Below are 15,965 nucleotides of genomic sequence, written 5' to 3'. Positions count from 1 at the left end.
AATACATTTATTTTATTTGTTGATTGGCACAAAAATCAGGAATGGCTGCTACCTGCACAAGCAGCATTTCTATGAAATAATTTACTCTGGCTTTTAAAGTCTCACAATTATGCACATGACCAGTACGAGTCCAGTTACTGACCAAAGTTGCCTGTCACACACTGTTTAGGAACTAGAAATTTGAACGGACCTATTTTTTTTTTATGTATTTGTTTTACTGAAATGTATTTATATTGTCTGAATGAACCTTATTTTTGTAATTTGTAATTTGAAAACATTTCATTTCAAACAGCATAAAGCTAATGGACGTGTAAAGTTGAATTTTTTGTAGATATTGCTCTTGTGGTGTAAAATTGTAATGTACAGTAAATATTACGTACAGATAACATTTTTGTCATTTTGTGTTTGTATTGATGTCTTGTAATTTTTACATTTGTATGTGTTTTTCTTATCTTGCATTCCTGACTGCAGATGAAGTTTCCCATTTTCCCCAGGACACGGTGTTTTCTTTTTAGAGCTGAAGATAGTTTTAGGTTAAAGCCTTCAATAGAGAGGGTGATTGGTAATGGCTAAACATGTTATTGCATCGTTGCTGCTCTACATGAAACGATCATTTTCATTAATAGGACTGGTGCACGGTCACTTGCATGCTAAGCCATGTACTGCAGCTACAATAAAAAGGGTATAACATCAGAAATGTTTTTTTTATTAAATCTACCAAAATAAAGTGTCCCAAATAACCTGACTTCATCCTACAAATTAAATTAAACTGAATTGTACACCATTCATGGGTATTTCAGCCCCCGTACGAGCACGCACAAACGCACGCACGTACGCATACACCATTAAACAGCAGTAGTGCACACATTTAAAGCCCAGTCAATTTAACCACAGTCAGTAACACTCAAACACAAATACTCATTATTTAAGACCAGTATCAAAGTGCACAGCACTCATTAACTAAGTACCACTCAGACCCATAGGCCTGTCATTTCTACCAACTCTTAACAAGACAATATATAAACATTAAATATGAAACTGTGTTCAAACTTTTTTGGTCTCCTGTGGAGCCGGTGTTCTTTCCTCTCTGAGTACCAGAGCCAAGTTCCCTCTTTCTAAGCGCCGTCCGGCTGTTCGACACACACTTTTATCCCAGCGTGATCCTCCTGACACAGCTGTGTCATCTCAGGGAGACGGGAACCCCTCCCTCGTTCAAACATCACTCACACACTTAACAATCCTGGGTTTATTTGGGTTAATGGACCTTTTTTACAGTAGACATTTTGACTTGTCATAGTAGAAAAAGCACAGCTGAAATTGATAACCTTAACGATGGCTCAATTCCATCAAGTGTCCCAGTAAGATATTTCAGTGAGTCAGCAGGAACAATACCAGGGTCTCTCCTAAGTGGAATGCAGCCATCATTAATGGTTTAATACCAGGGTCTCTCCTAAGTGGAATGCAGCCATCATTAATGGGTTTGAATACACCTGTGCTTTTCCTACTATGACATGTCAACATGTCTGTCGTGAAAAAAGTCTAATTTACCCAACTTTGGTTGTTTCTGCAACACAGCGCTGGGTCAAATATGGGCTAGTCTTGCTTTTCCAGACCATCTACAAGCTGTGGAGCGGAGGAAGGTCTGGCTACTCCACACAGCATTCGGGGATGGGGAGAAAAACATGCTCTGGTTAATTGGCATTTCTTTAAACCAATCACAATTGTCATGGGCGGTGCTAAGTGCCAGACAGAGCCGCTGTAAAATAGCTGGGCGTTATTATGAAACCCACGCAACTTCGAGGCAAGACCCGCCCTTCAATAGCATTCACACGCTACTATTGGCCAGGTGTCCATGCTTACGCAAGGTAACGTAACTCGATTTGTTCAGGTCCTATCCCCTGACCAATCAGCTATCCTGGACTTAACTACTCGAGGTCAATGCCTAACCCCAACCAATCGAGCTGCTTCGTAAGGTGGGACTTTCCTAGAAGTTACGTGGGATTTATAATAACGCAGTTGCGCAACAGAAAACTCAGATTGGACAGTCTAGCTAGATGTCCGGATGCAGCAGAATAATTCAATGCACGCAGACTGATGATTAAATGAAACATGTAGACATCACTTTTCACGGAAACATTACATTACATCAGCTAATAAAAAATGAAACAACAATTATAAAATAAGGATAAATAATACAAACTTTAGCCGATAGATCAGCTTATAAAGAGGCTGTATAATGTCAGTGATAAATCTTTTTCTTCTGTTTCTTCCATTTCTGAGCAGGAAAAAGAAGTCATTATTCCAGCGTGAGACGATCAGAAACTCTCCTCTTTCTGTCGGCACGAGCTGCAAGAGAAACCAGAGCAGAGAAAGTTTTTTGGCATTGGAGTTAATTTAAAACAATTTTTTCGACTAGAATTTAATTCCACCAAAGCAGCATTAGACACAATCTTTTTGACAAAGATATGCTAACTGTTTCACCCTTGTTTCCAGTCTTTATGCTAAGCTAAGCTAAGCTAATAGGGTGCTTCCTCCAGCTACATATTTAACATACAGACATTTAGGAGGTATGAATCTTCTCCGACTCTTGGCAAGTTTGTTGTCTGTCCGATTTTAATAAACTTGGTGGCAGACGAAGAACCAGTTACTTTTTTTGCGGATCCGTACATAATTTTTCACTTTTGTTAACATTGCAAGAAAGGTCATGTCCTTGGCGGAGGTCCTCTCTCTCTGAGTGCCCTTCCTTGTTATTATACTGTATATTTTCAGAAATATAAAAATAGTCTTATGAAGTTGGTGTTAGTGCAAGCGCCTCGGTCCTAGCCGCATCACTAACGGTTACCAACAAAATAAAATTTAAAATCAAACTGTATTCATAAAATAAAAAAGGCAACTGAGACAATTTGTAGTCCCTCCTTGTTTAGTCAGCCAGTCAACTTACATATGTCATTTAGCTGACGCTTTTATCCAAAGCCACTTCCAATTAAGTGCTTTCAACCCTGAAGGTGCAAACTCCAGACAACAAGAAGTAAGTTCAAGTACATTAGCTTTAAACTACAAAATGCATTTCTTACAGAAAATGCTTGTGAATGCTGAAAAGCTAAATTGCTAAAGCTTAAAATCACCCACTCTAAGTCATGCAACATATACTCCATTATAAGCACAGAAAAAGTCTGAATGAAACACTAAACTTAAAACAGTAATAACACAAAAACTGTAAAAGATATCATGAAGCTAAACCATTTTCTAATAGCTAAATCATTTTGATATTTCAATGGTTTTTGTAACTGAACCTTTACAGAAGTTATAGTGACCAAAGAATAAAGAATCGGATTACAATACTGGGAATGCTGCTGAATCAGCATTCACACAATAAGCAAAACTACAAAGAGCCTTCGTCGGAAGATACGTAGGCTTTCGGCCATCCTGATGTCAGCATGACTTAAAATAACTTTAGTGGGATTTCCTGAACTGAATAATTACCGCAAATTTAAACATCATACTGCTTTGCTAGCTTTATCCTGTTATAACTTGGATAAAAAGAAAGATTTTTTTTTCCATGGATAGATTCCTCTCCCTGTAAAACGTTAGCAGCTAACTTTAGCTTAGCTTTAGCTAACGTTAGCTTTGTAGAGATCGTGGGACTTCCAAAACTGAATAACTGCCGCACATATAAACACAAAACTATCTATGGTTCTGTCATGCTGATTTGAACACGTTCCAATCAGATTGTCTGGTCTGATCTACTTGTTGTAAAATGCTGTTTAGCTGATTTGTTGTGTAATGCATTTTGTCAACAACAAAATCAGAGGAGTTCTTACCTCGAGCCCACCTGCGGTACTTGTAGATACACAGTATGAGGATGGCTGTGTAGAAGAGGAAGAGCAGGCTGGAGCAGAGCAGCTGGGGCAGAGGTATCAACAGAGGAAGAGGAGGAGGAGGAGGAGGAGGGGAAGGAGGAGGAGAAGAAGGAGGAGGAGGAGCATCTGCAGGCTGAGCTGCGAGGAAGAAAGTTAGAGTTTCAAATATGCAGTTTACAGACAACACATTTCCATAAACTAAATACAGTGAACATGATCTCAGTTTCCTATTCTATTCTGGGATATATTGCAATTTAATACCTTTTTTTCTAACTTCCACTTAAATTTTTTTCACTGCAAAACGGGATGGTCCAGCAGACAAACTGACCCCGACACTGTCACGAAAACCATAAATGTGGTAACAAAAAAATAAACTCTGATTGGTTGATTGATTGATAGAACAGAGACACTTCTACACAAGTCCTCTGCCCTACTAAACACTAGAGCGGACGTCCCGTCACACACATGATGCAGAAGCAGAACATCCTGTCACCTCTCACAGCCAGCCAGCTCTGCGGGGACTCTCCCTTCGTTGGGTGTTCACACTTGTAGAAGCCTTCGTCAGTTTTGGACACCGCTGGGAGGATCATCTCTCCCGCAGACTCGGAGCCGATGAACACGTCGTTTTTGAAGAACGCGGCGGAGAAGTTGGATAGAGGTTGCGTGTCGTATCTTTCCTTGTAGGAGCAGCGGAGGGTCACTTTGTCTCCCTCCGCCACAGGAAGTGCAGGACTCTCCAGGATCACAACGCCGGCTGAAACGTAGAACAGCATTCAATCGTTGTTGTTATGGTTGAAGATAGTGTAATACCTACTGTAATCTCTACATCTAAGATGTTAATGTTTTTTTTTTGGGGGCAAGAGAGGCCAGTGCCCCCTTAATATCAAGCATTCAGATTCAAACGGTTTACGGCACAACGTGTCAGACTGAAATTTGTGAAATCCATGAAATAATAAACATTTCTCGTTATAAACAATAACAGAAGATGGATATCATTTCAAAAATGTTTTAGCTATCTCTGATTGTTTGATTGCTAACGTTAGCTCAAAACGCCATTCAAGTTGACAGCCTTTGTTGTGTTTGATTGCTAACTTGTAGCCGGCAGTGAACTAACTTTGTTACGTAGGTCCGTTTTACATTACAGAAGTCTCTCGTCAGCAGGTTCTTGTAGGCTACTTGTCACAAAGTGACGCGTACGCAACTCACATCTGGTAGTGACGGGCTAACTCAAACAGCGATTAAATGATTAAATCCTGCGTCTCTTCTAGACTTTCCAAATTTTAATGGACTGAATGGATGAAATTCTGATAGTGAAACAGTGAGTCATTTCGAGTAAAAAAAACAAAAAAAAATGTATCCACTTAGTAATACAGCTAATTTAAATTAGCTCAGCGCACTTAGTGTGGGCCTGATCAAAAAAAGTAGTAGTGAGGCTAGAAGGGTACAGCTACGTCGTTAAGTTTAGGAACCAAAACCATAAGTTAAGTTTAGGAAAAAGATCGTGGTGTCGGTTAAAACACTCCCGAGGAACAAACGTGTTTTCTGGGTAAAAGTATTCAATTTATAACATTATATTAGCCTAGATTTTGCGTAACTTCCGGCTGTAGCTGTATCCCTTCGAGCCACAATCACAGTAGTCCACAAACCAGTGGCTGACATCACTGATGCTGACTTTGTTTTTTAAAGTCAGTGGTTTTTACACACAATCTCAAGCACGTGTGTAGAAGTTGTACACAAAGCAGTATCTGCCACTTTTCTTCAAAATACATCACTGATTTATGGTCTCTTTGTCAAACTAGCAGAACATTTAAAAACAAAGTGTGAGACAAAACACAAGCCAATACGTACGGGTCACTGTGATGCTGACTGTGTTGCTGCACTCCCCCCGCTCTGACTCACACCAGTACACGCCGGTGTCCTCAGGGTACACGTTCCTCAGGGTGCAGGAGGACTCATCCAGGGCTCCAAAGCCACCCTCGCACGCCTGAGACGTCTTTAAAGAAGTGTTTCTTCTCACTGTCCAGCCGCTGGAGTTCGCCGGCGCCGAACAGCCCAGAGAGATGTCCTCATACCGGAAGAACTGCGATTTATCCCGATGGATGCTCAGTGTGGCTGCAGCTGGTTCAAAACAGGGAAATAACAGATGTGATTTTGACACTAATTCCAACAAAGCTTTAATTAAAAAAAAAATAATAATAATAATGAGAGAGGCCTCAAGGAGGCCAATGTTTGTTAAAGTGGAGCGACGCTCTTTAAATAGGGGAGGTGGGTTGGGACATAATTTGTCTTCAGCCTACAATATGGTTCTGAAAACCATTCCCAGGCGCTTTACATACACAGCATCCTGCTCCACCTCTTAAGCAGGGGGAGGGACATCACCTGAAGCTGCTGGGACACCATCTTCTCTGGCAAACACAAATGGACTACATCTTATGTATAAGTCATGTGACTTCATTCCATGAGATCATGTGACTGCCTTGTGTATTAAGGCCAGAGTTACCTCCTGTGCACACTAAACAACTGATGAAGGTGTTTGGATGAACACTGAAACGTCTTGTATTTTATATTTTTTAATCCAGTGTTTTTAAATTAAAGCTTTGATGGAACTACAATTACCTGGACGCATAAATGAATCTCCACAGACATTTTGACTCTAATGTTTCTGTATGTTTGGTCTTGTTGTTGTTAACGATGAGATTAATCAACAGTTAGGGTCATAGGCGCAGCGGTTACTACCCCAGCCCCCCCCAATATTCAAAACTGGCCAGTGCAAGTCCCCCAAAAACCTATTATAATTTCATTTACATAACATGGTTTCTGCCGCTTTCAACAAGTGAAAGTTTTTCTCTCTTTTTAAGACCTCTATGAATGAAATGTAAGACTTATGTACAGCATAACATTAAAGTACAACAAAATGCAGAGTCACAAAAATGACCAATGTTGGACCCAAAGTTGCGCCCTTGGTTAGGGTCAAGTACTGTAGATGACAGATGCAAATTTTTTTCATACTTTCAAAAAGAGGATTGATTGCACTTTTGAAGAATCAAAGACAAATTGGTTTTCAACCAACGGATCGCTAGTCTCACAATGGCAGATCATACTCCAGAACTGTCTGGTTATGTTCACTGGCTGTGAAATCAAATATTTCTCTGGGACAATAAATCAAATCAAGATAACTTAGTTATCCACACAAAAAGTTAATTATGACCTGACGACGTTACTGCTGTTGCTTCCTATCTCATGCCTTTACTTGTTCTTACACCTGCACTAAATGTTTTAGTACATACCGTTTATATCTTAGCTCATTCAGAGCTTTCCCTTCCTGTTATAATCTGAACTTTACTGTTTTCTTTCACTTCTGCTTGGATGCTAAACTCCATTTTGTGGTCTCGGCGGGGGGTGTAGTCTATGTGATACGCAGGTATACGCAGTATACCCACAAAGAATGCTCCAGGATTTCCATTTACCCACTTAAAAATGCCCAATGACACACAACAACATACTTTCCATTATAGTTTTGATATATTTTGAATTGATCATCTGGTTTTCTTCTTCGCATAGGCTAAATAAAGGTATTTCCACCGTAAATTGGTGCATAAAAGTGTATCCGAATACAGGAAATTATGTTGTTGAAGCTCAAAACATCAGTTATATACATAGTGCAGTATACCCACTACCATACATTAGACTACACCACTGGGTCTCGGTATCTGTTAATGAAGCTGAATCTAATCTAACTCGGGAACAACATGAAACAACGGTTGACTGAACAAAAGAAAAACAGAAAAATTATTGAAAGAAGTGAGATTTCTTACAAATTATCAGGCAGAGTGAGGTGAGCTCCATCCTGCGTCGATTTCAACTTTGTGCTGTTAAGTTTCAGTTTTAACAGTTTACCCACATCCTGAGCTCAATGGACAAAGGAAATAGTGACGAACAACAACAATCACAGCGTGTACGTATCATTTAAAAAAAAGACATTACAGAGGAGCTCTTTGTTTGTTTCACATGCAGGAAAGTTCATTAAGCTCCATCCCACCTGGAGCATCCAAACACATATGTTAGGATCAGGAGTGGAAGAAGTATACAGATCCTGTACTTGAGTAAAAGTACTAATACCACACTGTAAAAACACTCTGTCTTCTTCTTTTAAATGCATCTCCAATATGTACCCGTGTTTTACCTTGTCTCTGGTTATGCAACCATTTAAAAAGATGAAAAGTTATCCTTTTAGGACAGGTAGAATGAATTTATCGCTGTTGATACAGTTTGTTTTTTTGCTGCTTTCCTGGCTGTACTAACCTTACAGCTGTAGCGTGCTGGGTTTACGTTTTTTACCGGTATATCTGGCAACCCTGGCCTGGCTGTCATACCGTTTATATCTTAGCTCATTCAGAGCTTTCCCTTCCTGTTATAATCTGAACTTTACTGTTTTCTTAATATATATATAAAAATATTAAATCCATAGTTGTTTATAATGTTAAATCTCGTCATAAAAAAAAACTAATTAAATGTGTCTATATTATATATTCTATAAACAGCACACCTGGTTGTGTGTAATCCCCCTCAGTGCACGCTAGGTGTCAGTGTGACACCACCCTCCAGCATTAAAATGGACAGGTTGCATCCTTGCACCTTTTTTCACTTTGTCTCATGAAAAAATGATACTGATATAATGTGTATGCCTTCTGTAACTCATATGGTAGACAGACAGGGCCGTTGCACTACATTCTGGGCCCTGTAGAAAGGCATTTTGTATGGGCCCCTCCCCACATCCACACCTATTCATTCCAGCATCTTTTTAGGCCCTCCCTCACATGAGGGCCCTGGGTACTCAGTCCCCTTTTCCGCCCCAGTCTGACTCCCCTGTAGACAGGTGAACAAAGCTGTTAATTGAAAAGCCATATTAAACTAAATTAAATTAAAACCAAAATCACATAAGAGGGCAGGGAGGGACGGGTTAGCAAAGACGGGGCATCCTTGTCAGACCACACAGAGAATGGACAGATGGAGGTAGCCTAGATTAAAGGAAAAAATATTGTTCGTAAACCTGCATGGGATGTCGAGTCCCATAGATAGGCCTATCAGTCGGCCTATGTGTAGCTAAATGGTGCATGGCAATATGGAACTTTGGAAAACACTGTTGATTAATCCACAATACTAAACGACGCATTAAACAATTCACATGTCGCCTTAACCCTTGTGTGGTCCTTCGGGTCCTTGTGACCCAAAGGACAAAACAAGGGTTAATACAGCACCTTAGTGCTTGTTTGTACAACATTTTGGCCAGCTTAAACTGTGTTTAAATGTGCTCTAGAAACAAACTTTCTTACTTACTTTACAAGAGACCGGGTTAAGAGAGCAATTCTCAACAAAATAAACGGAAGTACATAACCCTTGTGTTGTCCTTTGGGTCCCGGTGACCCGAAGGACAACACAAGGGTTAATGTAACGGACAAAATAAACATTTATGTAGATAAATGAGTCCCTTGTTACTATGGAAAACCCTGTTGAGTCTTCCACGATACTGATCGGTATTTCGAAAACAATAGCATTAAACAATTCACAAGTCGCACATTTGTTGAATTTAAGAGGTGAATTCGAAGTGAAGCAGTTAAACTCTCAGGGCCAGGGCATACAAATCCTGGCGGGGATGAGTGCCTTGGCACGACAGGTGAGACAGGTGAGATACTGGCAGAGCTGAGGGAAGTGCCCAGACTCTTCTCTCTTCAGTTTGTGCATCAGATTGAAAAACGTTCTGATATTTTGGCTATAGTGTGGTAAAAGCTGAGATGACTCGTTCAAGGACAGTAAAGCTTCTTTATGCCCTCCGTTATTATTTAGTTATTGATTTGCTTTCAGGTGGGCGTTCTTGTGGTGCTGTGTGAAGTCGCGTGAAAACTACGACAACCGGCAAAACATCTCAAAGAAAACTACTGTTGGGAATATTTGTTTTTCACAACAAGCTAAAAGTAAGAATAAAGGTTCAGCAAGACGTTAAGAGTACACCTGCTGCTTTATGGTACTGGTCTTCATATGGTGAAGAGACTTGTTGGGAAAAGGTTTGGCTATTGGCATTAGGTTATCCTTCTTAACCAACAAAGTTAAAGAGATCTCTTTCAAAATGCTCCACAGATTTGACCCAACTAACCATTACCTGCAGAAAATGAAAAAAAGACATTAATATCAACTGTACTAAACCAAACACTGGTACATTTATTTTGGTCTTGCCAATATACCAAGAGACTTTGGAGCAGATTGTCACATTTTATTGCTGTTCAAATTTACAAATGTATTGTTTGGATTCACTCAGTATGATAGAAAGTTTTATTCAGAGTATTATGTGATTCATTTAATAATTATTTTAACCAAATTTTATTTACATAAGTTAAAGTTTTTGAAAAAGAAGCCAAGATTTTTGGAGCTGGCTGCCAATATTAAATAATAAATGTTTTCCATTTCCAACTGTACAAACAAAAAAGTTGTTAGATCACATGACCTATAACAAAAATAAAAAAAATATTTATATGAATTATTTTTTTTATTTGTTTTGATTATTATTTTTCCTTTTAGGAACCCCGTTGCTCGTTTATGAACGTAGACTCTTAAGATGTACAGAAAAAAAATAAAAACATCTTTCCAGAACGTTCCAGATGCATCCAGAAGATTGTTCCTAACCTTCCTAACGGTATGTAGCAGGGTAGCCTACTTACTTCCTGCTGGCTACATCCAAGCTTCAAGCACAACGTGTTGAGCTAAACTGAACAAGAGAAGACACGTAGGCTAATTCGTCGCACCGGAAATTTCCACAATGTCACGAAGGCTGAAATACGGGCTCCTAGTTTTACTGGGCAGCCTCTGGATTTGGCCCAATAACGTTGTTGGGAACTCTGGTAAGTAGCAGCGCCGAACAACTTTTGCTAGTTTGCGTTTCCTATGATGGTAAAGGCATAGCCCGCCCTACCCTGTCTCTGATTGGCTTGTTAACTTCATTGGTTGGATTGGTTAGGTTTAAGCATGAAGACTGAGATTGGTTAGGGTAAGGGTAAGAACACAAGGGTAAGCCAATCAGAGGCAGAGTAGGGCGGGACATTCCTTCACCCTCCTAGGAAGACACAAGCAGCATAGAGATTACGTTACACACACAGGTGTCCCGATTTATGAGATAGATGTAATGACGTCTTAATATTTAATAAAATGGTGCTTTATTGCTGTAATTCATTAATAAAGTGCAGGACAGTTGGCTTGATTCCTGACTATTTCGTCTTATGGATTGTTGGCATTATGGCATTATGATGTTTGTTTTCAATCTTATGTTGAATGAAATATAGCAGCATCACATAAAACATACAACATTTATCTTAAGTTTTGTTGTTGAAAGTTGTCCACATCCATCCAGAACATTGTTCTATCCAGGGTTGGAAGTTAGCCATATGCTTCACTCAAGACAAAAAAACTCCATAGACAGAAAATCAAGTAATATAATGCAGTTTTCATACTCTGCTAAATGAAAGCACCTAGGTAATAGTATAATATAATAAAAAAAAAGAATCATCAGTGTTTAGGCCAGCGCACTTATTATTTCATTTTCAATATTCTTTGCATTAGCTTAGTGTCTATATTGACACAATCAAGGGCGTAGGAACCGGGGGGGACGTGTCCCCTCCAATATTGGAGACAGTCGCATTTGTCCCACCCAAAAAGCTCAGTTTAAGTGATTTCTTTCTCATGGGGAAGAAAAGAAAGAAAGAAAGAAATGTGAGTTGATAATAATTTTATCCAGGAGGATAATTATATTTTCTGTCTAACCAACGTTAGACTTGTTGATGTAAAGCTGATGTTATGATTCAACATCTAGCTAACTAGTACACTCTTGCTAGGTAAACGTTGTTACTATTAACGTAACGTTACTTAGCCAACGTTGGCAGCGATTTGACACTAACAACAGTATTTAAGATTATTGTAAAAGAACATGAGTTTTCTATTAACTTAACCCATGTAACTTGAAAACGAGTAAAGTTACACATCTCCCACATTTAGAAAGGAGTTAGTCTGTCTGTGTGGGTTTTCACTTGTTCTTGACATTCCCGTCAGTATTTTTCTATACCTTATTCATCTCCACTGCTTTCATATTAGAGATCAGATGAAGTTCAGATGGAAACTAACAGTGGTGACACTGGTGAGGGTGATGCAGGGAGAGCCAGCACTGCAGAGCTGCAGGTAGGTGTTATATGAAGGGTGAGGTGATTTTAGTTTGTTGAACATCTGATCTAAAGCCCAAACTTCCTTGACAAAGCTGTCTGTTTGGAGTCAGCATGGCAGGTATTTAAACATAACGGCCTTGTCCCAGAGTCTAGACGTCTAGCTATATGAAAAGATAAACAATGCAACGTTTTCAATAAATGTATTTAAAGCAGCTAATATCAACACGGACAAAATCATGAATGTACTAATTCTCTTTTTTGATGATGACCTGGCCAAAGTAGTAAAGTTTAGTTTTCACAATGATTCATTGTAGGATTATGATATTATTGCAATTATGTAAATCCACATTGACTCTTTATTTAACATATGGTTGGAAGAAGTAAAAATGTATCCAAAACTTTTTAGTTTTTAGACTTCTATTATTGTGTAATGTCAGAAGGACTTTAACTGTTTTGCCAGTCAAATTAACTTTAATTTTCTTCCGGGGGAGCATGCCCCCAGACCCCCCTAGAGGGGTAATATCCTTCTCAGCTTTTTCACCCCTGACCCATTTTCATGCCCAATGTTAACATTCTTGATGCTGTTTTTGCCTTTCAACTTAACCTTTGCGTGTATCTGTGTCTGTTCATTGAGGCTTAAAATACAACTAAGAAAAGAAAATGTATTCAGAAAAGTTTGGATCAATGTGCTATTTATTAATCTACAAAACTGGATGATTAGGCCTGCAATTAAAGAATTGATTTGATATGTATCAGTTAATTACTGCCATTCAAAATGTGTTTTCCTTTATCTTTACAAATGAATCTTTTTAGTAGAATAAAGTAGGTTGGTGAATGTTTTGCAGTGTAGTTAATTTATGACATATTTCTGTTCAAACCATTTGTCAGGTTTCCGATATGTGTCCCCCCCAATGTTAAACTCATTCCTACGCCCCTGGACACAATGATTACTGTTGAGCTTTTTAAATGAATAAAAATGATGAAGGTTGTCCTGAAAAGGTCCAGCTGTGTGTAAATTCAAACATAGTTATAATTTAGTAAATTACTACTAAGATGTGATTCATACATTACCAAAATAAAAGCGGTTGCATCACGGAGATGAACTCTTAAGTAACGACTAAATAGTTACACAAGCCCCCAGTGTAGGTGTTAAATCATAAAATTAAGGAATCCCACTGATGGTACAACAGCAGTTTTTATGCCACACAGCGTACTTTTAATCCTTAATTGGTATCTTGTGACACAGTTCTCCAGAAGGAACCTGATGTATTGATATATTTCTTCTGCTACGATGACACGTTATGCCTATATGTCCAAACAAGTTAAATTATGGCCCAAGTATGGTGTTACGTAGCTGATTAAGTTAGTTGGCACCCTAACTTATATGGCTGTCCTCTCTGAGTCGATTAGTCGACTAAGATTTCTTCAGTCGATAGTCGTTTTTCTTCATCCTTATTTCATGCTGAATGACTTCTTTCTTCTTCTGAGCACATCTCTGATTAACACAATATTTACAGTGATGCTTGTGCATGGTTCTTTGTGGACAAACTCAGATTTACAGATCTGTCGATTTAAATCATCTAATCGATTAGTCTAAATCGTACGAGTGTTAAGGTCAATTTATACTTCTGCATTGAATCTACGCCGTGGCTACATACTTAGGTACGTGGAGACACGAACCTAAGCATGTAGCCAGACGTGCACCTCTTGAAAAAATTTAACTACATGTCACTGCGACGCACGTCTCTCGACCGTGGCTTGGTAGCGACTCATTTCCTGGTTCTCCTTCTCCATAAACAACATGAAATCAAGGACAGGGTACACTTTTCCCGCTCCAGATGTCTGACCGTGGTCAGAAAGCACAGGGGAGACACTTTGTTTCTCCCACTATGACTCTAGAGTCATTACTCCCTCTGAAGATAATCACCGTCACTCTCTCACTCACTCAACCACACACTCCCCACACCCACACACGCTGGTCTTGTTATTCTTTAAAGAGATTGACACACACACACACACACACACACACCAACGCACAAGTATAAACTTCAGGCCACTTACATAAATGAGGCAATACATATGAACATAGGCATTAGCCTAAATACATATATGTTTTACTTTTATTTATTTCCGGGGACTTTTATTTATTCCATCTATTAATATGCACATTATATTCAAAGGAAGTTTTGTTAGCAACTAGCCAGCCTGCCTGGCATCAGTGCATCATATCACTATCTGCAAAGAAAAGAAAATATGAATAAATCATGAGCGCGGCGGATTCCCAGCTCAGCTAGAGCGGGTAACGGCAGCTCTGCAGACGGACCAGAGTCAGTCAGCACCGGGGAGCGGACCGCGGGGACCGAGGTCACAGGGCTGGGGGCTAGCTGCTAGCTAGCTGCAGCAGCTAATATTAGAATATTAGACCCAGCACCGGAGGTCTGATCCCCATGATCTGATCCCAAACCCCCGGTGACTCTCTGCCAGATCAGCAAGCTGAACGGCAGCAACAGAAAGTTTGCTGGGATAGGTAACGGTGGCGTAACGGTAACGTTACACCCGGGAACCGAAAGTCTGTTTCCTCAGCTGGTTCGACTCTCTTGGGGCGGAGTTGTCTCCGGCGGGTAGAGACAGAGAGCCAGAGGGAGAGAGGGTAATAAATAAATGTGACATTATGAAATAAAATCCCCCCCAAGCATTCCAAAGTAATTTTAGCCTGGGCTGAAAGCAACACTGGTAGGCTAGGCTGGCGCTGTTGCCTTGGAAATGACAACATCCGGTCTCTGAATATAAAAAAAACAAGCCTTTTTTTCATTTCTATTTCCGAGAGATTTTATTTTTGTTATATGAAATAGAAAATGAAAATCACGGCATATTTTTAATTTCTCCCATCCCCTTTTGACCTTGAAAAGGAAAAAAAATGCCTTGTATTTCAATTTCAAATGTATTTTAAAACGAAAATCAAATAACCATGTTTTTTTGTTTTTCAATACCTTTTTATGAAATGAAAATCGAATGAACGAAAAAGTACACCGACCTACTGGCAACAAAGCCTCGTCTGATTCTGATATGCATCGTTTGTTTCCCCAGGACAGTCTAACGTGATTGGCTCAAATAAAACAGTTAAAGCCGTGGTCGGTCATGACGCCATTCTGCCGTGCCACCTGGAGCCCCCATTCGACGTGACCACTCTAACAGTGACATGGAAACGCAATGGAGCTGATGTGCACCACTTTAGAAATGGGATTGACACTCCAAACGAGAATTTCAGAAGCAGAACATCTGTCTTCCATGATGAAATGGTCAAAGGAAACATTTCACTAAAACTGACCAACGTAACTAAACGGGATGAAGGAAATTACACCTGTAATGTTCCCAGTCACACCTTACAGACTAACGTTAGGAGTGGCAACGTTACCCTCATTGTTGGTGAGTGCATCTATCCTAGTATATATATTTATCACAAGGTTTTGTTGATTACTCACTTCTGATTGGCTAATTTCCGCATTCTACTAGGGCTGAACGATTAATCGTTTTCAAATCAAAATGGAGATTTGAAAGAATGCAATGAGCTAATTGTAAAGACTGCGATTAATCAAATTTAGTTGAATGTTTGGGTGTAACATTTAGTATAACCTTTTTTTATTCCAGTTTTTATTACGATATTTTTTTTTTTTACATAAATGTTACATTTCACAGATTGTTAAAAGAAGATTTCCTATTTTCAGTGGATTTTTAATTTATATTTGTATTACTTTATTTATCACGATGGTAGAAGGTGCAACATGTAGATGCTGCTGTTGAACTGAGTCATATCAGACATTTCAGTTTAAAGTAGAGCTGTAATCAGGCCTTAAATGTTTGGCCCGACAAGGCCCGAGCCCGACAGAATTCGGCCCGAGCC

The 15,965-nt window shown here is 39.4% G+C and overlaps 1 protein-coding gene across 1 annotated transcript in view; it reads left to right on the top strand.

The window, feature by feature from the left end:
- The window catches only part of LOC114573985 (uncharacterized), a 30,674-nt gene that overhangs the window by 9,322 nt on the left and 5,387 nt on the right, over positions 1 to 15,965 (top strand). The window contains exon 3 of the mRNA XM_028606256.1: positions 15,364 to 15,490. Coding sequence (XP_028462057.1) covers positions 15,364 to 15,490 — 127 coding nt within the window. The remainder of the gene's footprint in view (positions 1 to 15,363; positions 15,491 to 15,965) is intronic.

This window comes from Perca flavescens, chromosome 19 (genome assembly GCF_004354835.1).
Source record: "Perca flavescens isolate YP-PL-M2 chromosome 19, PFLA_1.0, whole genome shotgun sequence".
Taxonomy (NCBI): Eukaryota; Metazoa; Chordata; class Actinopteri; order Perciformes; family Percidae; genus Perca; species Perca flavescens.
The sequence above is the reverse complement of the archived record's forward strand: the minus strand, read 5'-3'. Positions and strand labels throughout refer to the sequence as shown.